This window comes from Monodelphis domestica, chromosome 6, assembly GCF_027887165.1.
Source record: "Monodelphis domestica isolate mMonDom1 chromosome 6, mMonDom1.pri, whole genome shotgun sequence".
Classification (NCBI taxonomy): Eukaryota; Metazoa; Chordata; class Mammalia; order Didelphimorphia; family Didelphidae; genus Monodelphis; species Monodelphis domestica.
This window is the reverse complement of record NC_077232.1, coordinates 80,179,500-80,204,597: the sequence shown is the minus strand read 5'-3', so window position 1 is coordinate 80,204,597 and position 25,098 is coordinate 80,179,500. Positions and strand designations below refer to the sequence as shown.

Genomic DNA, 25,098 nt, shown 5'->3' with positions numbered 1-25,098 from the left:
ATATTTGATTTAATTCAAGACAATATCTTGAAACCGTATTTCTGTGGTCACAATTTAAGAAAAACACTCTTTTATCTGTAACAGTTTATTCCAACCACTCTTAAATGTTACACCCCTGTCCCGCCATGAACTTCTTTGTGAAATATAAATTTTTACCCCCTTTTGTTTCTTTTCCCATTTCTTTTAATATTAACCTCTTTCTTAGCTCTAGTTATATATATATATATATATGTGTATACACACACACACACACACATATATATATATATGTAGTTATACATACATATATCACTGTTCCCTCTAACTGTAATTCTTCTAGGTGCCTAGGTGATAATAACAATTTTTAAGAGTTATCAATGACCTCTTTTCTTATAAAGATACATATCATTTTAACATATTGGGTCTCTTTAAAAAAAGTGGGTTTTTTGGGGGGGGTTGGTTTTGGTTGTCTTTTTTCCCTCTTTCTTAATTACCTTTTGATGATTCTCTTGAGTTCTATGCTTGGGGTTCAGATTTTCTATTCAAGTCTTGTCTTTTCTTTACAAATGCTTGGAATTCTTCTATTTTGTTATATGACCATACTTTCCCCTGTAAGAATATAGTCAGTTTTGCTGGGTAGTTGATTCTTGGTTGTAGACCTAGTTCCCTTGTTTTCTGGAATATCATATTCCATGCCTTTCGGTCCTTCAGTGTGGATGCAGCCAGATTCTGTGTTATCCTCACTGTGGTTTCATGGTATCTGAATGACTTTTTCTTGGCAGCTTGTAATATTTTTTTCCTTTGTCTGATAGTTCTTGAATTTGGCTATAACATTCCTGGGTGTTGTCTGTTGGGGATTAAGTACAGGAGGTAATCTGTGGATTCTTTCAATCTCCAGTTTACCCTCTTGTTCTAGAATATCAGGGCAGTTTTCTTGGATAATTTCCTGTAGTATGATGTCCAGGATTTTTCTTTTGTCATGGTCTTCTGGTAGACCAATGATTCTTAAGTTGTCTCTTCTGGAACAATTTTCTAAATCTCCTGTTTTATGAATGAGATGCTTCATATTTTCCTCAATTTTTTCATTCTTTTGATTTTGTTTTATAGTGTCCTGGGCTGCCTCGTGAAGTTGCTTGTTTCTAGTTGAATTCTAGTTCTTAAAGACTGCAATTTATCCGTGGCTTTTTGGTCATCCTTCTCCTTCTGGTCTGATTTTCTTTGGAGGTCATCTTTCATCTTCTTTGCCCCATCATTCATCTTCTTTGCCTTGTCTTTCATCTCCTTTGCCTCATCTTTCATGTCCTTTGCCTCATTTTCAAGCTGGTTGATTTTGGCTTTCAAGATACTATTTTCTTGTTTTTGTCCAAGTGCCTCTGTTTCCAGATGACTTATCTTAGTTTTTAAGTTCTTTTCCCAGTTGTCTTCAGCCTGTCTTAATTGTGTTTTGAATTTTATTTGAGTTCTTCCAAAGCCTGTATCCAATTCACTGGGGTTTCTGTTTTTGCTTGGAGTTCTCTCATCCTTCTCTGTTCTGTTTACTCTTTGTTCATTGCCTGTATAGAAGCTGTCGATTATAATTTCTTTTTTCTTTTTCTGTTGTTTGCTCATATTTACCCCTTTTTTACTCCCCATATGTCTGTGCTATTGCTCCTCTCATTGTGTGTGTGTGTGTGTGTGTGTGTGTGTGTGTGGTTTTGGGCTTTTCTTTCCACCTTCAACCTTAGAGTTTGTCAGTAAATCTCTCAGTACAGTCTGTGGGGGAGGATTGCTGGAGCTTAATGTTCCCTGCCCTCTGGAGGCTTTGATGGGCTTAATTCCAGTAGACTGTGGGGGAGGGGTTTTAGCGCTAGAGTTTCCCTGCCCTCTGAAAGCTTTGTTGGGATTAATTCCAGCTGGGTTGCTAAATGTGTCCTGAGGTCAAAAACATCAGGAGGGGGGGGGGGCAATATGTAGTGTCTCCACTGCCACAACTAATCCTCCCACTCTGAGTTCTGTGTTTCTTCTCTAATTGTCTCCCCACTGCCTGTGTTGGACACTCTGAGCCTGGATTAGCTTTGCCCGCAAGGTACTCCCTCCAGACCAGTGCCTTTGCCCACCCATAGGTTCCAGCTGCTGCTGGAGGCTTAGTGCTGTAGCTGGGGGAGGGGTCCCAGGACCTTCCTTCTTTCTTCCCCTTAAACCGGAGTGTTCTCAAATTCCAGCTTTTGGGGACATACCTTTTAAGTTGAGTCCAGCTGGAGGGTTCCTTGTGTCTGTCTTGTTTTTAAAAGTTTGATTTTCAGTCCCCTAGGAGCATTTAGTTTGTAATCAATAAGGAACAGTTTTCAGATGTCTGAACTTTTGCTGCCTCTACTCCACCATCTTGACCTATTTTCCCTCTTATTATAGCCCATGGAGTTGGTTTAAAAACACCAGCCCAGGAGGTCTTGAATTTTCTACTTTTATGTACTTCTAGCTGGAAACCTTAGAGGGGAAGAGGCTACTCCCCATAATGGAGTTCTTCTTGCCTTCTTTATTCTCACAAATTAAGTGCTATGCTAACAAAACTCATTACTATTATTGTTGTTATTATTTCCAGAGTCTGCTACAAATAATATAGGCATATCTTGCATATCATACCTTCCTAATCAATGACATTTTGCAATAAAATATTTAATCTATTATAATCAAATCACACCATGATTTTGTACAACTTCATAGGATTATAGGAATTGGAAATTACCACAGAAGTTATCTGGTTTAATGCCTTCATAGATAAGTAAACTGAAATCCAGAAATGTTAAATAACTTACTCAAGACCACATGGTAATAAATATCATTGCTGGAATTTGAACTCAAATCCTCCTTTAGCTGTCATTGTGCATGCTGCTACTTTCTGTCTGAGTATTGATTCTAAGGCAGAAGAGTAGCACAGAGAAAGCAACTGGGGTTAAATTCCTAGGATCACACAGCTAGGAAGTGTCTGAGTCCAAATTTGAGCCCAGGTCCTGCCAGCTTCAGGCCTGGTGCTCCACTGGTTTAACTATTGGTCCCTGATTCTTTATTTGTCTGATTATTTGAGACAGCAAATTGTTGGTCTAAGTTTAATTCTCTCTATTGTTTATTTAGTTTCCTGATATTACAATCAATTAGCATCATTAGGTGGATTATACCTTGATTTAGTTATACCAACTTTTACATTACTTATAATTTACTTTAATATGACAAAATGTACACATTATTATATATGTCATATATAACAATATACTAATTTACATCTTGGATTGCAGGTTTAGTTCTAGCCCTGAAAGAAATTCAATACCATAGACATGAATAGTCTGTATTTCCACTAATAAAAATATACTTCCACTAAACAGAGAAAACAAATAATTGGCTAATTCAAAAGTAATAAGAGCAGTAACATTTGCAATGATTAAAATAGATGAAGCCATAAACTGTAATAATTAAAATAGTTGAAGACTTAAATTGTAGCAGATATAAGAGTGGATGGCTTAAATTGTGACCGCAGAAAATATGTTTCAAGACAGTGTCTTGTTTAAATCAAATATAAGGTGGTCACCAGGGAAGAATTCCCAATTATTAAATATATACCCAAGTCAACTGGGTTTTATAGAGATTTTAAATTAATACAAATGAGGAATTTAAGAAAGAGAGAAAAAGGAAATAATGAGGAAAGGGGTATACCAGCCTAGACTGGCATGAACCAGTCTAGGAAGAGAGGGATCAGTCTTTTATCACTCACCACAAGATCTGTCCAAGCAAGGATTCAGAGGGACAGAGTCTTCTCAGAGGAAGTTCCAGCCAGAGTCAGCCTCCCTCAGACTGTCTTCAAGAGACTATTTTTTGCTCTCAGATTTTCATCTCCTTATAAAGGGAATTTTCTCCTATGTCACCTCCCCTAAGTTCTCCCATCTACCAATCACAGTAGACGTTTTTCAAAGGACAGACCTTTTCCAGTTCATACCTAAGAAGACTAATCTTTTGAGTAATTCACACCTGAGTAGACTAGAATCTCTGAGTAAGTTCTCACCTCTTTGCTCCTTGTAAGTTCACAAGTTGCCTGACCTTTATAGGTACTTAGCACCCTTTTGTATTATATCCAAAAATAGGCATAGCTTAAGAACTTTTTGTCTTACTATAAGTATGGGTTTAAGTATCTTTCATTGTTCAGCAAAAAGTTTACAACTTTATCTTCCCCTCAGGCATGCTTAAGTATGGTGAAGTAGAGTTCTCATATTCCTGATCAAGTACCTTCACTGCCCAAATGGGAATGGTCCCAATGGGGAATGGTCTTAACCCAACTTTATGAAGTAGGGTCTGGGAATTTTTTTAAGGTTTACAATCCAACCTTATGAAGTAGGGTCTGAGAATTTTTAAGGTTCACACATTCTAATTTGACACTAGGCAAAAGTACAATGTAGTAATATTTTTTAGGACAAGAAATGAGAAGGAAATTAAAATTTCACAGAAATCAAAGAAAAATACACAAAATTTATTACACATTTTATTAAAAATACTACTATATCAGTCAAAAGTGGACAGCTTTCAGCAAAGGATAACTGGGTAGGTTAACCCTAAATAGCAAGAGTTCCAGTTAATCTCATTCAAATTTTGAATTTTTTTGTTTGTTGATAACACTTAGAGAATTGAAGTGTAAAATTTTCTTGAAATAGATTTCATTTTTTTAGCCTCTTCACAGATAAGTTATTTATGGTATTTGACTAAAAAACTCACCCACAACATTTTAAATTCATATTATCTCATATAAATGTATGCATTCCAAGTTCTTCAGTAGTCAACAAAATCAATACTTAGTATTCTGATAAGTATATAACTATAGCAGTTAATACTAATCTCCAAGTAAAAAATATTTAAATACCTTGACATACAAGCTGGAATAACATTCAGTGATTTCATCAAATTGCAAAGCCATTTTTAATGAACATGATTGAACTGTAATGTAAACCTCTTTCTATATTACCCTCAGTGGAAATGACAAACAGCACTGCATCATTTATAGGGTCATTTTCAGTGATTCAAAACAAGAAACTAATAAAGTCAACAGCATCAAAGGATCCAGCCAAAGTGAAATAATTACCTAAATGATCCAACTCTTGAGTAACTTTCTACTTAAAGCCTTTTGATCCAATGGAAAGAACTGATTGGTAAGTGATTTTTCTCTTTAAGGTTTAATACAATACTGTTTAAAAATTCCTCAATAATAGTTCTTTTTTTTTTTGGACATAACAATTCTCTACTCTTTTTTTCTAAGGTGACAGCAGCGTTGGACCCCTAACCTTTCACTGAAGTTAATAATCTTCATCCTCATTTTCATCACTATGTAAGTTTTTCAGCAGATGTAATAATTAATCCTCTTGTTAGTTTATTTAAAATCTTTCTTTAGATCTCAGAAGTTCCAAAGTAGAAACTGAAGAAAAACTAAAGAAAATAGCATGTTGTATGTAAATTGTTAAATGTTGTTATTTATAGAGAAATTTATTTCAGTAGACAGTTAAATTAAAAAATGAAAAATGTCAAAAATACCAAAATGTATATTAATTTGAAGAAAAACTCATTAAAAACTATACCAAAGATCGCTGGACAAGGGGCTAAGAAACTCGTATTGTGTTATGTTTTTAAAATAATGTCATGCATTCTTCATTAAACAACAAAATCAAATAGATATAGAAGTGGATTAGACAAGTACAAGCTTTCCACTCTTCAGTGAGTGGTCAACACAAGACTGTCAAAACAGAAACTATTTCCCAGTATGTTGGTCCCTGGAACTGGGATGTTCCATCATAAGGGAAGAAATGGAAATGCTAGGAAGAGAAAGAGGAAGATGAAAGAACTCAAAGGAGACCTACATGAAAAAAAGAGGATAAAGCAGTGCTTGAGAAATTTGAGGTGGAGAGGTAAACTGAAGCAAAGAGATGGATTGACCTTGGAGTGTCTTGGCCAATTATAAGCATATATGCAGCAGACGTGCAGAGATGACTATAACTGTAACCAGGTTAGATTTACATCCAATGGCTGTATGTGACGGGACTCGTGGATGCTAAAGTTTTGTACTCTTTCTCCCAGTTTGTAATTGAGAACCTTTCCAGACTATTCTGGAAAGTACAAATGCACTTATTTGGATAATGGTTGCTAATGATGTTTATAATGTCTCTTTCATTTCCTTTTCTGCTCTAGTTAAATGATTTAATTGATTCTGTGCTGGTTTTATTATTTGTTTGTTTGCTAGCATGGAGATAACTGAGTTTCTGCCCTTGAGTTGACGTTAGAACCTTATTATTTATTTATATTATTATTATTATTTAGAGCCATCTAGTTTCATAATGGGGAAAGGATTCCAAATTGAATAAAGGGAAAGGAAAGAAGCATTTGTATAGTTCTTATTATGTTCCAGGCACTGTACTAAAAGCTTTACAAATATCATCTCATTTGATCCTTATAACAATACTAGGAGGTAGGTACTATTATTAATCCCATTTTGCAGATGAGGAAACTCAGGCAGACAGTTTTTGTCTGAGGCTAGATTTGAATTGAGCACTTTTCTATTCCAGACCCCACTTAACTGTATATTTATTTCCAAAATATCTACGTTAAAACCAGTAATCCATAGGAACTTCATACTACAATGGAAAACAGGCTATATAAATATGTATTTATAATTAAAAATTAATTTCTGCATTCATCATGCCTTTAACAACTTTTAAGGTCCTCTACACTGTGTGCCTTGTAATCCTTCCATTTTGGGGTTCCATTTATCTCCATATTTGCCTGTGTGTTTTTTCCCTACAATTTTAGGCAGTTTATTCTATTATTTTTGTTTTGCTTTCCTCATTTTGTATTACTTCAATTCTTCACAATTAAAAATTTATCTGTTCATTTTAATGACATTGTAATATTTTACTGCATTGATAGAAGATAATTAAGTAATTTTTGGACACTGGGGTTTCTTCTAGTCATTGTTATAATAATGTTGAGATACAATGGAGAGATAGAAGAAGAGAGATAAAATGTACATATATACACATTTGCTTTATATATATACATATATATATTTAGGCACATAGTGTAGTTGTGTAAATATCTTTTTTAACTTGATAGTTCTTTTTAACTTATTAATGATGCTCTTTGAGTCTATTTCCAATAGTGGGCTTATTGGATGAAAAAGGTTGTATCCCTCCAGTTTGCTCTCCAAATCTTTGTGTCTATCAACAGGGTCCAAAGACCTGTTTCTCCACAATGTAGGGTTTTGTCATCCTCAATTGCGTTCTACAATATTACTTTAGGTAGTATGGAGTAGTGGAAAGAGCACTGGGCATGGAGTCTAGAAAACCTAAATTCATGTTTTGCCTCATACATAAAAACTGTGACTGAAGAAATCACATAACTGTCTGCTTCAGTTTCCTCATTTGTAGAATGAGGATAATAATGGCACCTACTCCAATAACCACAAGATTATTGGAATAATCAAATGAGATAAGAAATGTAAAGTACTTTGCAAATGGTAAAACTAAAAAATGCAAATGTTATTTATTATTATGATTCTGATTTTTCCATTGTGTTAAGGAATTGAGTTGGGAACAAGAGTTGCTTTCATGATTTCAGATAAGGTTTTTATCATTTAAAATGTTAAAAGAGGCAAATGGGGGGAAACTACTATTTAAAGGCATTGTAGACAAAGAAGCTATAGTTTATAAATAAATATCCCTAAATGACATTTTTGGTGTTTAGTCATATAATCACATTCAGTTCTTTTTGATCCTGTTGACCATACTATCCATTAGGTTTTCTTGGCAAAGATACCAGATTCATTTGCCATTTCCTCCTCCAGCAAATTAAGTTAAATAGAAGTTAAGTGACTTGCCCAGGGTCACACAGCTAATGTGTGTCTAAGGATGCATTTGAATTTAGATCTTCCTGACTTCAGCTCTTATCGATTCAAGGGTTCTATCCACTGAGCCATCCAGATGCCCCTAAATATCATAGCATATAAGTTCTTAAAGGAAAAGATAAAGGGATTGCAAAAAAAAAAAAGGAACATAATAATTGGGAAATATTTTAGTATTCCTTTCTTTCAGAGTAAGGTAAATCTAATAGAAAGATAAATAAAAATGAAAAATCTAGAACTAAACAAATGATTGAAAAAATGAGTTGTAAAGAGATTTTTTTATATTTTCTAAATGGGAATACAAAGGTCATATTTCTTAGCATCATTAGTACCTTTATAAAAATTCACACAAAGAAATCCTACCTGCAAAAAAGCTAAGAAATATTAGAGGCATATTTTATAGACTATCACTCAAGAAAAGTAGTAACTAGTTAGGAGGGGACATTAGCAAAAAACAGACTTAAATGAAGGCCAAGTAATAATAATGATTTTAATTTATTTTCCTTTGTGATATCACTTTGTTTTTTTGTTTTTAGGTAATTTTATTTATTCCTCTCTTTTTGGTCAGGTTATCTAGTCCTTTCTAGGAAGTGACTTTTAATTTTGCTTATCAATTCTATCATTGTTTTCCATTTCATCTATTTCTCCAATTTTCAAATTTTCCTTTTAGTGCTTTTATAAATATTCTAGTTTTTAATTGCACATTTAGTCAATCTCCCTTGTTTTAAAAGTATATTTGGTTCATTAATCCTATTTTGCTAATGTATACCTTCAGACCTAAAATTTTTTTTCTTATGAGTTGTTGCTTTTAGCTAGAGATTGTTAATTTTATGGTTGGACTGAATATTTAATTGGTTGCCAGGGATTTAATTTCCAAATCCCAAAAATGAATTACTAAAGTAAAATGGAATTTATGGTACTTTATTTTTACAATAAAGGGAAGATATTAAGGAAGAGAGAAAAGGAGAGAGAGAAAGAGAACAAGAGAACAAACAGGAGCGCTCCAGCTTCCTCTAAGTAGGTAGAAATTATAAGGACCCAGCCAGGGGAAAGGAATCTCAAGCTGACAGGCCTTTCCCAGAGAGTTAACACCTCCAGAATGCCAAGGAAGGAAGTCAGCCTTTACACTCACCACAGTTGTCAGTTCAAACAGCAGATTCTTTTATCAGCCTCAACTCCAGCAGGCTCCACTCCAAGTGTGTCTCTTTCAAACTTCAAGTGTCCCTCTTTGCTCCAAGTGTCTCTCTTTACTCCAAGTGTCTCTCTTCACTCCAAGTGTCTCTTTACTCCAAGTGTCTCCACTTAAAGTGACTCACTTCAACCCAAGTCCAAGTGTCTATCCTCTGTGTTTATCTCTTTCCACTTTTAAAGATCTTTTCCTCTTCTGTCACTTCCCCTAAATTTTATGTCTACCAATCACAGGTGATGCTCCACTCCAGGACTGCCCACTCTTTCAGATGTGGGGTCACAGACCTCCCACTTAATGTTTGAAATGGGTGTTCACACCTTTTTGTGGTTAAAATCCAAAATGGGTAGATCTCCATACTCTACTTTAAGTACTGTGTTTACACTTTGGGGATTAAAATCCAAAAATAGACAGGGGATTACATTTTAATTTTCACAATCAAGGAAGAGCTAAGTACCTTCATTGTTACAATCAGGGGAGAGCCAAATCCAATCTTCACAATATCTCTTAATTGCCAAACCTGATGGTCTTTTCTTAGTCTTCATTTTTCTTGACCTTTCTGAAGTATATAATATTTTTGTTCATCTCCTCCTGGATAATAAAGCTTCTCTAGATTTTCATTGTACTACTCTCCCCTGATTCTCCTATCTGTATTCTGCTCCTTGTCAGTTTGTTTTGATGGGTCTTCACTTGTATCATTCTTCCCAACTATAGGTATACAACAAGTCTCTGTCCTAAATTCTCTTCTCTCTATATACTCTCTTTCTCATGGTGACCTCATCAACCTTCATTAACTTAATTATCATTTCAATTCAGAGAACTTAAATATTTGTATATATAGCCTAAATCTCTTTTCTAGACTAGACCTAGGTATCTATTCCAAAGTCCAGACCAACATAACCAAATGTCTATTAAACATTTCAAGCTAATATCCTAAAGATATTGCGAATGACCTTTTCCCCTAAAACCTTCCTGTCTCACAAACTTCCCAATTTCAATCTAGGGAATCATTAGCTTTCCATGTTCCCATGCTTATTATTAAGGCACTAGCCTTAACTCCTTACCCTCAGGATCAGTCACCCCACATATCCAGTCATCTTGCTATTTCTATCTCAAAAATACATTTCTTAAGTCCAGACTCTCAAGAATCTAGGTTATCTCTGTACCACAATTAAACAGTGGAGTAGAACTTTGATGGACCATAAGGAAGAACAGATTTTTAAAACTCCTCACTCGGAAATTTGGTAAATCTTCTTGAAAGTCACCCCCCAAAATGTGCAGTTTTCCATATTAGAGACTTTTATAGCTTTATGGCTGATGTTGCCTTTTTATTGCTAAGGCAATTAAGATGTGTAGTTATATTCATATCATTATAATCTTTAAAACTTTGTTCAGTTTTTCCATTTTAAGATGTTCTCTGGTGAAATTTTCTAAAGAATTACAATCTTTAGTGTTGGAATAGGGCTACGTACTAAATAGAAGCAAATTAATAATTCTCATAAAAATGATTTTTATAGAATGCTTTGTAGGAACCTCAAAGCTTTATAAATAATTACTGTAATGATGACATTGACAAGAATTATATCTCCCTAGGAAAATACCAAATTGTTATTACTTCCCTTGGTAAAATATAGAGCTAATAAGTCAGATCTACTCAATGTATAGGGTTCTCTCTGGGGAAAAGACTCTTTAGGAAAATTTGTTAGCCATTTAAGACCTTATGAAATGTTATCATGGTGCAATGTATTATATGGGTTGAAGAATCTGGATATCTTTTTAACTTTAAGATAACTCCTCAAAATGAATTCTGGGGTGACAGAACACACAAAAGGATGGGTGAAATAGTTTTCCAACCCAAGACAATTTAGAAGTTTGGCAGAAAAGTTCTGTTGCATTCGGGTAAGTTTGGAGCACAGACCAACACCAGGGCAGGCAAAGACCTCAGGGTGACTGAAACAGCAGCAGTGGCTTCTAGAGCTCTCAGTCTACAGACTTAGTAAAGAAGTCAGGCAACTGATCAGAAAATTACAGGGGTCTCTTTGCTGGCACTGGGAGCTGGACAGCTGCGCTGTCCATATGCAGATATGGGTTGTAGTCCCAGGAGAGGAGGAATACTAGCATACATGCACTTGGGGTCATGGAGGAGCTGGGTACCTGGTCATAGTACCAGGTCAAAAAAGAGTTCTTCTGGTTGGGCACCAACAGACCAGAGAGAAGGCTAGTAGGTTATTAAACACACCTCTCCTTAGACCACCTTCAAGGAACTGAAAACTTAGAGATCTCTGAAGCTAGCTCTGAAGGCAGTTGCACAAAGAACCTGAAGCTTGAGACAGTGCTCCCTTTACCACAGGGATGGAATCCATCTATAATAGTTGTTTTTTGTTGTTTTTTTTTTTAAGTAAAAAGTCAAGAAAAAGCCTGGAAAAATAAGCAAACAAAAAGTAAATAAATAAACTCACCATAGGAAGTTGTTATGACAGCAAGGACAATCAAAACAGAGAAGAAAAAAAGAAAATCCTGAAGAATTGTAGTTCCTAGTTTTGTATAGGTGGTTAAAGGGGGAGACACAAAATAAAGCATTTTAAAGTATGCATCATGTCAGTGATTTGACTGCTTCAGTATACCCACCTCTGTATTTTATTTAAGTTGACATAATAAATTATAAATACTCATTCTAATCAATCATTCTTTCTAGTCTGGAATCATTATAACCTGACTTCTTTTAAGCAAGTAGAATGCTATTGCATATACTCTGCTCCCCACCTACCAGTAGAAAAATTCAGGTTCCCACTTTATTAAATAGCATAATGTAGTGGCTAGAGAAGCCAATGAGACCAGTGTTCAAGTCCTGCCACTGTGGGACCCTGTAATAATTAAAATAGTGGAAGACATAAACTGTGGCAAGTAAAAGAGTGGTTGGCTTAAATTATAACCGCAGAAAATATGGTTTCAAGACAGTGTCTTGTTTTAAATCAAATATAAGGTGCTCGCCAGGGAAAAATTCCCAATTATTAAATATACCCAAGTCAGCTGGGTTTTATAGAGATTTTAATTAATACAAATGAGGAATTAAAGAAAAGGAGAGAGAGAGAAAAAGGAAATAATGAGAAAAAGATAGACCGGCCCAGGCCAGCCCTGGCCAGCCCAGGCCCAATCCTGAAGAGAGAGATCAGTCAGTCTTTTATCCACTCACCACAAGATTTGTCCAAGCAAGGGTTCTAGTGTTCGGAGAAACACCAGTTCAGCTTTGGCCAACTGCCATCTCCAGAGAGAGTTCCTCTGAGATTCTCTTGCTCTCAGTTTCTCATCTCCTTTTACAGGGAATTTTCTCCTATGTCACCTCCCCTAAGTTCTCCCATCTACCAATCACAGTAGACGTTTTTCAAAGGACAGACCATTCTTAGTCCACACTAAGAAGGCTAAACTTTTGAGTAATTCACGCCTGAGTAAGTTCTCACCTCTTTGCCTTTTGCAAGTTCACAGGTTGCCTGACCTTTATAGGTACTTAGCACCCATTTGTATTAGATCTAAAAATAGGCATGGCTTAAGTATGGGTTTAAGTACTTTTCATTGTTCAGCAAGGAGTTTCTTCCCCTAAAGAAGGCTTAAGTAGGGGTGGAGTAGAGGTCTCACATTTCTGATCTAAGTTCCTTCATTGTTTAAAATGGGGAATGGTCTTAACCCAACCTTATGAAGTAGGGTCTGAGAATTTTTAAGATTCACAACCCTAAGCAAGCTTAGCATAGTGTGTAGTAGCATATTGTTATTGTTGAGGGATAGCTAGGTGGGACCACAATGTACAGAGTGCCAAGTTATCAGTCAGGAAGACTCATCTTCATGAGTTCAAAGCCAGTCTCAGACATTCACTATTTGTGTGCCCCTGGGCAAGTCATAACTTTATTTGCTTCAGTTTCCTCACCTATAAAATAAGATGGATAAGGAAATGATAAACCACTCCAATATCTCTACCAAGAAACCCCCAAATGGAGTGACAGGGAGTTGAACTATGGAATCCTGGGCAAACTTAGTACTGTACCTAGCACAAAGTAAATACTTAGTAAATGTTTATATCATTGAAATAACTCCTCAGTGTTCTAGTCAACCTACCTTAGTAGAGGGAGTTTCTTCACATAGGAACTGTAACTGTGGAATCACAGGTCACTAATGCCATTACTGATCCTTGTCAGAGTGTCACATCCATATGACATCCATATGAAGAGTGAGAAGTTCTTCTCTCAGGTTGATAGTGATGGTCTTACCTTTTACATTAACTTTCAGTATTGCAGTGTATTGAAGTATCACAAAATATTAAGCTAAATCATTTTGCTTTCATTACCAATATTATTGACTGGTTTTTAGGAAGAACAAAAAGACTTTTTGAACTATTAACATAATAAAAATTTCAAAATTATTGTTTGTCATTGAGTCATCTTTTTCTGTTTTCTATTTTGAACATTTTTATAATGTACATAATATTAATATATAGTTCATATGTATTGGAGAAAAGTCACAAGAGTCAGACACTACTCAAAAGACTGAAAAACAAGTTTATGTATGTATGTACAAATAAATGAAAGTAACATAGATACAATGCATGTTTGAAAGTTTTTATTGGCAGGATGTATAATTAAAAGTTTTCTTTTGAGAAATAGATTTGTCCAAATGTAAGAAATTGGCTCTGTTATATCCTAAAGCTTAAAGAAACTTAAAGAACATCTAGTCCCATTCATGAGAAATATGTCGTTCCCCCCCCCACCATGTATACATTTAATTAGGAGCAGCTAGATGGTTCAGTGATAGAGGACTAGACCTAGAAACAAGAAGATGTGAGTTCAAGTTTGGCCTAGGTCATGTATTAGCTGTGTGACTGTAAGATTTAAATTAATATCAATAACTCCAAGTATCATATTTTATAAAGTTTATTAATAATTACTTGAAGTAGAAAGAAAATAAACTAAGAGATAGAAGTTCAAACCTAATTATCTAACAAAAAGTAAACTCATGTGAGTAAGTTCTCCAGCCTCTCACCTCACGCCACCTCCACAAAACATGATCAGGGGAAGAGAGAACAAGAGGCTGGGCTACACAAAACTTATATTCTCCCTAGGTCAGGACATAACATGAGAAGGAAAGTGGGATGCTGGGAATTGAAGTCCTGAGGAGCAGATTCTAATTACACAGTGACCATAGGCAAGTCACTTAACCTCTGTTTGCCTTAACTCTCTGGAGAAGGAAATGGTAAATCTAGTATCTTTGCCAAAAACAAAACAAAACAATGGGCAGCATTGACATGATATGGTTCACAGTTAGACCCAACTCAACAGCAACCACACACTTATTTGGCTTGTTAGATATTTCACTTTTGATAGTGAGGCAATTATATTTATTCTTATTCTCTCTCAAAAATTTATGATGTGTTAAGTACTCAAAGCTATGCTCTGACATTTCAAAATGAGATTTGAAAGCTAAATTGCAAACTTGTGAAATGGATTTTCAGTGACATAAGGGAAAGTGCTACTGTTTTCACCAGCTTTGCACATAGTTCAACATATAGGAAACAAGCTATCAAACTTCATTAGAATTTAATAGAGAATTATTTAAATGTGTAAATAGCCTCAGTCCATTGAGTTCCTGCTGGTATTACTGATGCTTCTGCTCTTGGTTCTGGAAAAGCTGATGTTTTTGTAGCTTCATTAGGAAATTACCATATTTTATACAGCTTTTTGTCCATAGCACAATGAAGATGGATAGAATTACCAGAAGAGACTTGTGGCTCAGCATGCCAAGGACAGGGCGGTAGAAGCAATCCATCATGGGGACAGAAATAAGGTGTATGTGGTCTGCAGAGAATTTAAAAACAATTTTAAAACCAACTAAAATTCTTCTTTGCTTTTTATTATCACTGTGTACTAGCACTTTTTTTTCATTTGAATTAGTTTATTTAGTCAATTTAGAACATTATTCCTTGGTTACAATACTCACATTATTTCCCTCCCTCCCCTCCACCCACCCTTCCCTCAGCCAATGTGCAATTTCATTGGGTATTACTTGTGTCCTTTGATTAGAACCTATTTCAGTGATGTTGTTTGCACTAGGATGTTCATTCAGAGTCTACATCCCCAACCCATGTATTCAAGCAGTTCTTTTTCTTCAGTGTTTTTACTCCCACAATGTGTCCTCTGGATGTGGATAGTGTTTTTCTTCTCATAGATCCCTCCATGTTGTTCAGGATCACTGCACTGCCACTGATGGAGAAGTCCATTACATTCGATTGTACCACAGTGTATCAGTCTCTGTGTACAATGTTCTCCTGGTTCTGCTCCTCTCACTCTGTTTCAATTCCTGGAGGTTGTTCCAGTCCCCATGGAATTCCTCCAGTTCATTGTTCCTTTGAGCACAATAGTATTCCATCACCAACAGATACCACAATTTGTTCAGCCATTCCCCAATTAAAGGGCATCCCCTCATTTTCCAATTTTTTTGCCACCACAAAGAGCGCAGCTATGAATATTCTTGTACCAGTCTTTTTTCCTTATTTTCTCTTTGGGGTACAAACCCAGCATTGTTATGGCTGGATCAATGGGCAGACAGTCTTCTAGTGCCCTTTGGGCATAGTTCCAAATTGCCCTCCAGAATGGTTGGATCAATTCACAACTCCACCAGCAATGAATTAGTGTCCCCACTTTGCCACATCCCCTCCAGCATTCATTACTTTCCATAGCTGTCATGTTAGCCAATCTGCTAGGTGTGAGGTGATACCTCAGAGTTGTTTTGATTTGCATTTCTCTGATTATAAGAGATTTAGAATACTTTTTCATGTGCTTTTTAATAGTTTTGATTTCTTTAACTGATAATTGCCTATTCATGTCCTTTGCCAGTTTATCAATTGGAGAATGGTTTGATTTTTTGGTACAATTGGTTTAGCTCTTTATAAATTTGAGTAATTAGACCTTTGTCAGAGGTTTTTGTAATGAAGATTGTTCCCCAATTTGTTGCTTCCCTTCTAATTTTGGAGGCATTAGTTTTGTTTCTACAAAAACTTTTTAATGTGATGTCATGAAAATTATTGATTTTACATTTTGTGATTTTTTTCTAGCTCTTGCTTGGTTTTAAAGTCTTTCTTTCCCAAAGATCTGACAAGTATACTATTTTGTGTTCACCTAATTTGCTTATAGTTTTCTTCTTTATATTCAAGTCATTCACCCATTCTGAGTATATCTTGGTGTAGGGTGTGAGATATTGATCCAAACCTAATCTCTCTCATATTGTCTTCCAATTTTCCCAGCAGTTTTTATCAAATAGTGGGTTTTGGACCCAAAAACTGGGATCTTTGAGTTTGTCATAGACTGTCTTACTGAGGGTACTTACCCCAAGTCTATTCCACTGATCTTCCTTTCTGTCTCTTAGCCAGTATCAAATTGTTTTTATAACCAATGCTTTATAGTATAGTTTGAGATCTGGGACTGCAAGTCCTCCTTCCTTTGCATTTTTTCCATGATTTCCCTAGATATCCTTGATCTTTTGTTGTTATAAATAAACTTTGTTATGTTTTTTTCCAATTCAGTAAAAAACTTTTTTGTTAGTTCAATGGGTATGGCACTAAATAAGTAAATTAGTTTGGGTAGAATTATTATTTTTATTATGTTAGCTCGTCCCACCCATGAGCTATCAATGCTTTTCCAATTGTTTAGGTCTAGTTTTAATTGCGTCGAGAGTGTTTTGTAGTTGTGTTCATATAGTTCCTGTGTTTGTCTCGGCAGATAGATTCCTAAGTATTTTATATTGTCTAGGGTGACTGTAAATGGAATTTCTCTTTCTAATTCTTGCTGCTGAAATGGGTTAGAGATATATAGAAATGCTGATGGTTTATATGGGTTTATTTTGTATTCTGCAACATTACTAAAATTGTTGATTGTTTCGACTAGCTTTTTGGTTGATTCTCTAGGATTCTTTAAGTAAACCATCATATCATCCGCAAAGAGTGATATCTTGGTCTCCTCATTTCCTATTTTAATACCTTCAATTTCTTTTTCTTCTCTAATTGCTACTACTGGTGTTTCTAGTACAATGTTAAATAATGGAGGTGATAATGGGCATCCTTGTTTCACTCCTGATCTTATTGAGAATGCATATAGTTTGTCTCCATTGCAGATGATGTTTGCTGATAGTTTTAGATATATACTGCCTATTATTTTTAGGAAAGATCCTTCTATTCCTATAGTTTCTAGTGCTTTCAATAGGAATGGGTGTTATATTTTATCAAAGGCTTTTTCTGCATCTATTGAGATAATCATGTGATTTTTGTCGGTTTGCTCATTAATTCGGTCAATTATGTGGATGGTTTTCCTAATATTGAACCATCCTTGCATTCCTGGTATGAATCCTAAGTGGTCATAGTGGATAACCCTTGTGATGACTTGCTGGAGTTTTTTTGCTAGAATACTATTTAAGATTTTTGCATTTATATTCATTTAGGCGATTGATCTATAGTTTTCTTTCTCTGTTTTTGACCTGCCTGGCTTTGGGATCAGTACCATGTTTGTGTCGTAAAAGGAATTTGGTTGAACTCCTTTTTTGCTTATTCTGTCAAATAGTTTGTATAATATTGGGATTAGTTGTTCTTTGAATGTTTGATAGAATTCATTTGTGAATCCATCTGGATCTAGGGATTTTTTCTTAGGGAGTTCTTTGATGGCTTGTTCAATTCCTTTTTCTGAAATGGGGTTGTTTAGGTAATTTATTTCTTCCTCTGTTAGTCTAGGCAATTTATATTTTTGTAAGTATTCATCCAAATCACCTAGATTTCCATATTTGTTGCCATATAATTGGGCATAGTAGTTTTTAATGATTGCCTTAATTTCCTCTTCATTAGAGGTGAGGTCTCCCTTTTCATCTTGGATACTGTCAATTTGGTTTTCTTCTTTCTGTACTAGCACTTTTTAAACAATTGTCAGTGATAAAATACTCCTCCCTGAAAAAATATTTTGTTGGTTTGAGATATAAAATGTTGCTGCTGTGACACCAATTGAGCCCCTTGCCCCCGGGAGCTCCACAAATTCATTTCATTTAAGTAGTAAGTTCACAACAATTTGGAATCCATCAAGATCACTTTAGGCACAGTTCCTCTCTTCAATTCCTGAGGTTCTACATATTTCTGTGTTTAGACAGTAAATTAGAAATAAACAATAATAGTACAGTGATTATAAAGATGAAGTAAATTTGAGTTATTTCAGTTCTGTTGTTTTTTGTAATTACTTGGAATTTTTGTTTTTAAATTTGTTTAATAGTTGTAAGAATTTAAATTTAGGTTTTTATGCTAATATGAGAATTCTAAAGTAATATTGTAGCCACCAATTTAAAAATAGTACAGCTTAAGTCAAAATGACTTTTAGCAGCTTTGTTTACAAAGAGGTGGAAAGAGTGAAAATGGAAAAAGGTAGATAAAGAGATAGAAAGTACTTCCTAACTACAAATACCCTAGTTAATCCTAATGTCTCCAGACCACAAATGCAAATCCCAAAGCAAACCTCACCAGAATCCAAAATCCTAATTAGGAAGCTAGAGACAGCGAAGAATCCACTGAGAAACTTCAGTGCACAGGAGGCAAGAATCTCACCAGAACTCACACTGAAGGGAGTGTCCCACCAAAGCAACAACCAGCAGAGAGGGTCTCCTCACCAAAGAGCCAAGGAAGGAATCACTCCACTCACCACCACAGGATCCAAGGGAAGCCTCTCTTCAAGCACGAAGGCAGGAATGACTCCAAACCGGAAGAGAGAAGAAGCCCCAATTCCAGGAAGCCATGGCCTTTTTATAGTCCTTTTTCCACATCACTTCCTGTCTCTTCCCCTCTTCACAGGAACCAATCACAGCTTCTGAACTGCTTAGCCCTACCTAGAGCTGGGCAGACCCCTTTGAAGGTGAGAGTTTTTGACTTGTGAACTCTTCCACCACTTAGTGACTGGTCAAATGTTAAGTAGGGGTATTTTCAGTTTTTGATTGATTAAACTAAAGGTTGCCAATTGATTACATTAGAAATAACAAAGAGAGATAATTTGGTCTTCACATAGGGAAGCATGTATAAACTATAAATGTGATATTTACGTTTGACAGGTGCAGATTTTAGTTTATACATCCAATATTTGGAATTTGAATAAAATTGAACTTTATTATTTTTAAGTTGTCAATTATTGTAAAACTAAACAATGAATCAAGAAAATAAAATGTTAAAATCAGTCAGGGATTAAGTCAGAGGAATTAAATCAGATGGGTTAAAATTAGTTGTGGGAAAAGTTTTTCTTTAGTCATTTTCAGTCATGCCCAACTTTGTAACCCCATTTTGGATTCTCTTGGCAAAGATACTTGAGTAGTTTGCCATCTCCTTTTCCAGGTCCTTTTATAGATGAGAAAACTGGGGCAAATAGGGTTAAATGACTTGTCCAGAATCACATAGATAGTAAATGTCTGAGGCCAGATTTGAATTGAGGAAGATGAGTCTTTGTGATTCCAAGCCCAGTGTACCATCTAGCTATCTAGGATAAACATTATATAGCACCTACTGTGTGCTAAGAACTTTACAAATATTATTTCATTTGATCCTCACAAATATTCTGCAAGGTAGGTACAATGATTATTAGCCTCATTTTACAGTTGAGGAAATGAGGCAAAGAGAGGCTGAGTAACTTGTCCTGGATCACACAGCTGAGGCTGTGTCTGAGGTTGGATTTGAACCCAACTTTTCCCATCTTTTGTGTCATGAGCCACTTTTTGTTTTTTTTTATTATTTTTGCCACTGAAAAAAGAACTTTAAAATATTATTTTTTCAGAAAAGGAACAATATTAAAGTAATATCTCAACTACATTAATTTATCTTTTGAAAAAAGAACATACACATAGACACAAAAAATTCATAAATATAAATAATATTTTATTGTTTTGAGCCACTATTACTATTTGTTTAATTTTATGATTATTACTGAAAATACTTTGTCACAAAGAGGAAGGGAATATTAAAGAGTGATCTGTTTCAGTTGTCAGATATGCTGGGTATGCCCCTGACTTGTGAAGAACCCACTTGTTTCTTCTTACTTAGCTGTATCATCTAGTTCTACTGCTAAATAAAGGAAAGCATGGTTACGTTAATTTATTTATTTATGCAAATTGGGATAATTTATATTTAAATTTTAGTTCAAACCCCCATCTCTCCTTGCCTACCCTTTGTAATGGCCTCTCATATATTCTCTTTGACTCCAATTTGTTTTCCCTCTAATCTGTCCTTTGAATAATTACTTACTAAGCATCTTTATGCTTGTGTCTGATCAAGCCACTCCTTTTCTTAAAAACCTTTGCTGACTCTGCATTATCTACCCAACAAAACATATGCTTCTGCCTGGCATTCAGGCTCCCCAGCAGTCAGTTAAGTGGCTTGCCCAAGGCCATAGTCTTAGAAAATGCTGAACTAGGATATGAACCCCAGTCTCCTTATTTCCTCTACTTGGCTTTCCGGGCTCCCTTCAAGTCTCAGTTAAGGGGGAAGCTATGTGGCCACAGTAGATAGAGCATGAGGCCTGGAGTCAGGAGGACCTGGGTTCAAATGTGGCCTCACACACTTAATAACTATGTGATCCAGGACAGGTCTCTTAACTCTTTTTGCTCTTCTTAGATTTGTTATGAAGATAGTAAGAGAGGGTTTAAAAAGAAGTCTCAGTTAAGATCCCATCTTAGGGGCAAGAAGCTTTCCTAATGCACTTGATGCCTTCCCTTTGAGATTACTTCCAGTTTACCCTGTATGGGCTTTGTTTGTACAGGTTTTCTTCTGTTATCTCTCCTATTAAACTGTGAGCTCCTTGAGAGCAGGAACTATTTTTGCCTTTTCTTTGTTATCCTCATTGCTTAGCACAGTGCTTGGAACTTGATTCTTATTAAACGTTTGTCGATAAATGTTATCAAATGTTGATGAAAATAGTGAGACAGTTATTAAATTATTTAATCTTCTTTTTCTTCAGAATGAATACTTTCATTTTTTATTGAGACTATCAAGCACTTTAGTCATTTTTTTTAAACCCTTACCTTCGGACTTGGAATCAATACTCTGTATTGGTTCCAAGGCAGAAGAGTGGTAAGGGCTAGGCAATGGGGGTCAAGTGACTTGCCCAGGGTCACACAGCTGAGAAGTATCTGAGGTCAAATTTGAACCCAGGACCTCCAGTCTCTAGGCCTGACTCTCAATCCACTGGGCTACCCAGCTGCCCCCTACTTTAGTCATTATAAGTTTTACTTCTGTATTAATTAACTAAACTGAAGAAAAAGAAGTTTATCTTTTGGAAAGGAAAAGATATTACCATTCCCTGGTCAATTCTGTGGTATTATTTCTACTAAGTTTGGATGAAAATTTCTACCTTCATAGCTCATCCTCCTTGATAATGTAGTACACCCATAATTCTGAATTGTTTGAGTGATTGTTAATTTTGCAGGACCAGAAAAAAAAAAGCTGAGCTGTGAAGGAATGAACCTTTGCTTAAATGTAAATATCTCTTGTAGCAGAATTCTTGAGGGAAATAACAGAAAACCAAACTAAACATAAATAGATTAGGGTGGTGATGGCGAACCTATGACACAGGTGCCAAAGATGACATGCAGAGTGCTCTCTGATTGCCTGACAAAAGAATCCACTGGAGAAGGAAATGACAAACTACTCCAGTGTCCTTTCCAAGAAAACCCATGAAAACTTTGGCTCAAAGATTCCCAAAAAGTCAGACACAATTGAATGAACAGATAACAACTTTCCTTATGTTCTAGAGTTCAGAATATTATTGTCACATTAGTTTTGGCAGAGATTAAAATTGAATTTGTAATAAGTTTGAACATAGGACCTAAGCACATATACAAGTCTCCATTTTGAAATTCCACTAGATAACAGAAGGAAGGATCACTCATCTGAATTATAACTGATCAAGTAAATGCAATAGTAATAAAATTAATAACCATGATTTCTGTAGCACCTTGAAGTTTGCTAAGCATTTTACATACACCACACTGTTTGATATTAAGTTGGTAATACAGTTGTTATTAACTCCATTTTACAGATAAGAAAATTAAGGAAAGCTGTTAATTGCCTATAATCACACAGCGAGGGAGTTTGATGTATATGGGACCCCTCTTTTGTCTTTAACTTCCTTGGAATATACACTTAGCCTGGGTCAAAGAATGTAGTCATTTTAGTCATTTTCTTTGCATAAGTCTTAAATTACTTTGCAGAATAGTTAGACCAATTCACAGCTCCACCAACTGTATATTTATTAGTGTGCCTGGCTTTTCTTCAGCTGTACCAATATGAACTATTTTTATCTTTTGTCATCTTTACCAATTCACTGAGAGAGAGGTCAAATTTCAGAGCTATTTGGAATTGCATTTCTTTTGGTAGTGATAATTTGGAGTAACATTTTGTTTGATTGGGAATACAATTTGGTTGCAGATTATTCATTACTGTTTGACCATATCCACTGGGGAATGACTCCCAGACTTATATGTCTAGGTTGGTAGGGGAACATCTTTTATTAGTTTGAATTTATAATTGTCACTTAACATTTTTGAAATAACAAACCACTTTATAAGGATAAAGTCAGACTATGGCATCAAATTCATGAACAAATTCAGAATTTGGAACAAGAAAGGAATATTGACCCTGGAATCAGGGAAAATAGTAACCAAAGTGGCTTTTCTCAATGGTTTTAAAAACAACCCTTTTATCTTATGATTCTATTTCACCCAAGTAGAGCCAGTGTTTCATAGAATCAGAGACCAACTGAGATTATAGGGATGTCCATAGTTATTTAGTCCAACCCCCTCAGTTTAAAGGTGAAGAAACTAAGACCTGGCAAATCAAGTGACTTACCCATTGGTCATAGTGATCTGACCAAACCTCAGTTAAGTTATTATTACATTTTATAGAAGAAACAACAGACACCCCTCAAATTAAGTGGCTTCCAGTGAGTTTTTGTTGATTTCTTACTGTATACAAAGCACTGAGCTAGTTGCTAAGGGAGATACAAAGATAAATAAGTTGCCATCTCTGACCTCATGGAACTTAAAGTTTATTATAGGTCATCTACAAGTTAATTAAACTGTTGGTATTGTGAATCGATCTCTGTCCAACATTCAGCAAGTTGACAAGCTGTGGGAGTATTGGACAGTATCCATGTAGTCGTTTTCATTAGAATGAAACCAGAAGACATAAAGAGGTTGTAGCTAAATAGAAGAATGGCTCCCAGATTCTCTTTGGTGAGTCAAATAAAGGAATTTGCAGAATTGGTTTCATCATGTCCTCAAAGGCAACAAGAAACATCATTTAATGGCACACTTGGTCATCTTGCCTTGCAGTGCCCACAATGTGCGTAAGCAAACAAACCACCATGAAGATAATTGCAGCTTTTGCACCAACATCTATAATAGAGGATGAAGAAGTATTGAAAGTTTATGAAGAACTAAACAAGAGCCTTCTAACAAAGTCAACATTTTACTTGATATTCGTTGACTTCAGTGCAAGGTGAGCCTGGGAAAGACAGATAAAACTATGCTGCAAATATGGTTTGGAAACTAAAAATGAAATTAGATAGAGGGATAAAAAATAAATATTGTTTTCTGATATAAAAATTATTGAGGAGAGGTGCTATAATAAATATAGTGGATAGATGGCTGTTCTTGGTATCAAGAAAACTAGAGTTCAAGTACTGTCTCTGACATATAATCCTAGGCAGGAAGCATTTTCTCAGGGCCCTGGCAAATAAAAGTTGTCCAACTACACTGGTAGAAGTGGTTTATTCATTCAGAACTTTCTATACCAATGGAGCCATGGATCCAAATCTGTTATCCCTGACTCCCACCCCCAAGTGTTACTGAGTTACAGAATACAGAAAGGAGTTATGGGCAGAGGAAAGAAAGAAAGAAAGAAAGAAAGAAAGAAAGAAAGAAAGAAAGAAGAGAGAGAGAGAGAGAGAGAGAGAGAGAGAGAGAGAGAGAGAGAGAGAGAGAGAGAAAGGTGAATAGAGGTGGAAACAGGTATAGTAAAGATCCCAGGATTAAATTCTAATATTTGACCAAGGTATTAAAAGTTAATGCCCATCCTCAGATCCATGATCTCACTGATGTTAATTCTTTCCTCCAGTTTACATAACTCATGTATTCCAGATTTAAACTGCAGAGTTTGGTTAGGTCCTTCCATAAATCCCCCAGGGGATTTATCAGACATGTCAAGGGTCTTCTCCTAGTTCTCTTACTGTTTTATGAAAAGCAGTTAAATTTAAAAAACAAACACTTATTAAGGCCTTAAATATTCTAGGTACTTGGTGCTATATATTAGGGATTCAAAATCAAAAAGTGAATCAATCCATGCTTTCAGAAACTCATATTGTAGTGAGGGAACACACATATACACAGATAAATAAATACAAAACAGGGCAGAATAAGCACAAAATAAGTACAAAATAATTTCTGAGGTAGAGGGGAGGAGATAGTATTAACAATAATTCAGCATTTATTTGGACTGTTCATCTGTTGTCCTTTGCCTTCCCCACATAAGGAGTGGCATCAGTATCTTCTTTTTAGGTTGTTCATGACTTTGATCATGTCACACTTCTACAAGGCAGCATATCCACCAAGGTGATGTCTTCCATGCTTAGCTAAGATCAAGCAAGATTATTTGATAACTGCATCTATGGATAACTTTGCCAGACCTCCTCAGTGGAATTCACTATCACTCAAAAGAAATCATTTCAGGAATTCACATAGGAAAAACAAAGTAAGTGAAGAATGTATCTTATCCATTTTATGGCAGGTAGTTAAAGAGATACTCCACTGAGTCAGTCCATCAGTACATGTACTTTGACTTGCCAATTAAGATGGACAAGAAGTTGAACTCAAAACAGGAGGAGAGGCTAGATTTAATTTGTAAAATTCCATAAGACTTTCAACTTGCTGAATTAACAATGCAAAACAAAGGAATTTTGTTTATGGTTAGAGTAAATTTGGGGGT

The 25,098-nt window shown here is 35.5% G+C and overlaps 1 protein-coding gene across 7 annotated transcripts in view; it reads left to right on the top strand.

Annotated features, from left to right (window-relative positions):
- Positions 1-25,098, top strand: part of ZFYVE28 (zinc finger FYVE-type containing 28) — a 267,258-nt gene that overhangs the window by 184,698 nt on the left and 57,462 nt on the right. Inside the window, exons 9-10 of one of the 7 annotated variants that reach the window (XR_008913103.1) lie at positions 4,967-5,144; positions 5,252-8,462. The exons of 5 other annotated variants lie outside the window; for them this stretch is intronic. Coding sequence is in view for 1 of the 2 variants with exons in the window: in XM_056803658.1 (XP_056659636.1) it covers positions 4,967-5,081 (115 nt within the window). In the remaining variant the exon portion in view is untranslated. Of the gene's footprint in view, positions 1-4,966; positions 8,464-25,098 lie in introns of those variants that run through there. One more of the 7 variants, XM_056803658.1, reaches the window with a different exon arrangement.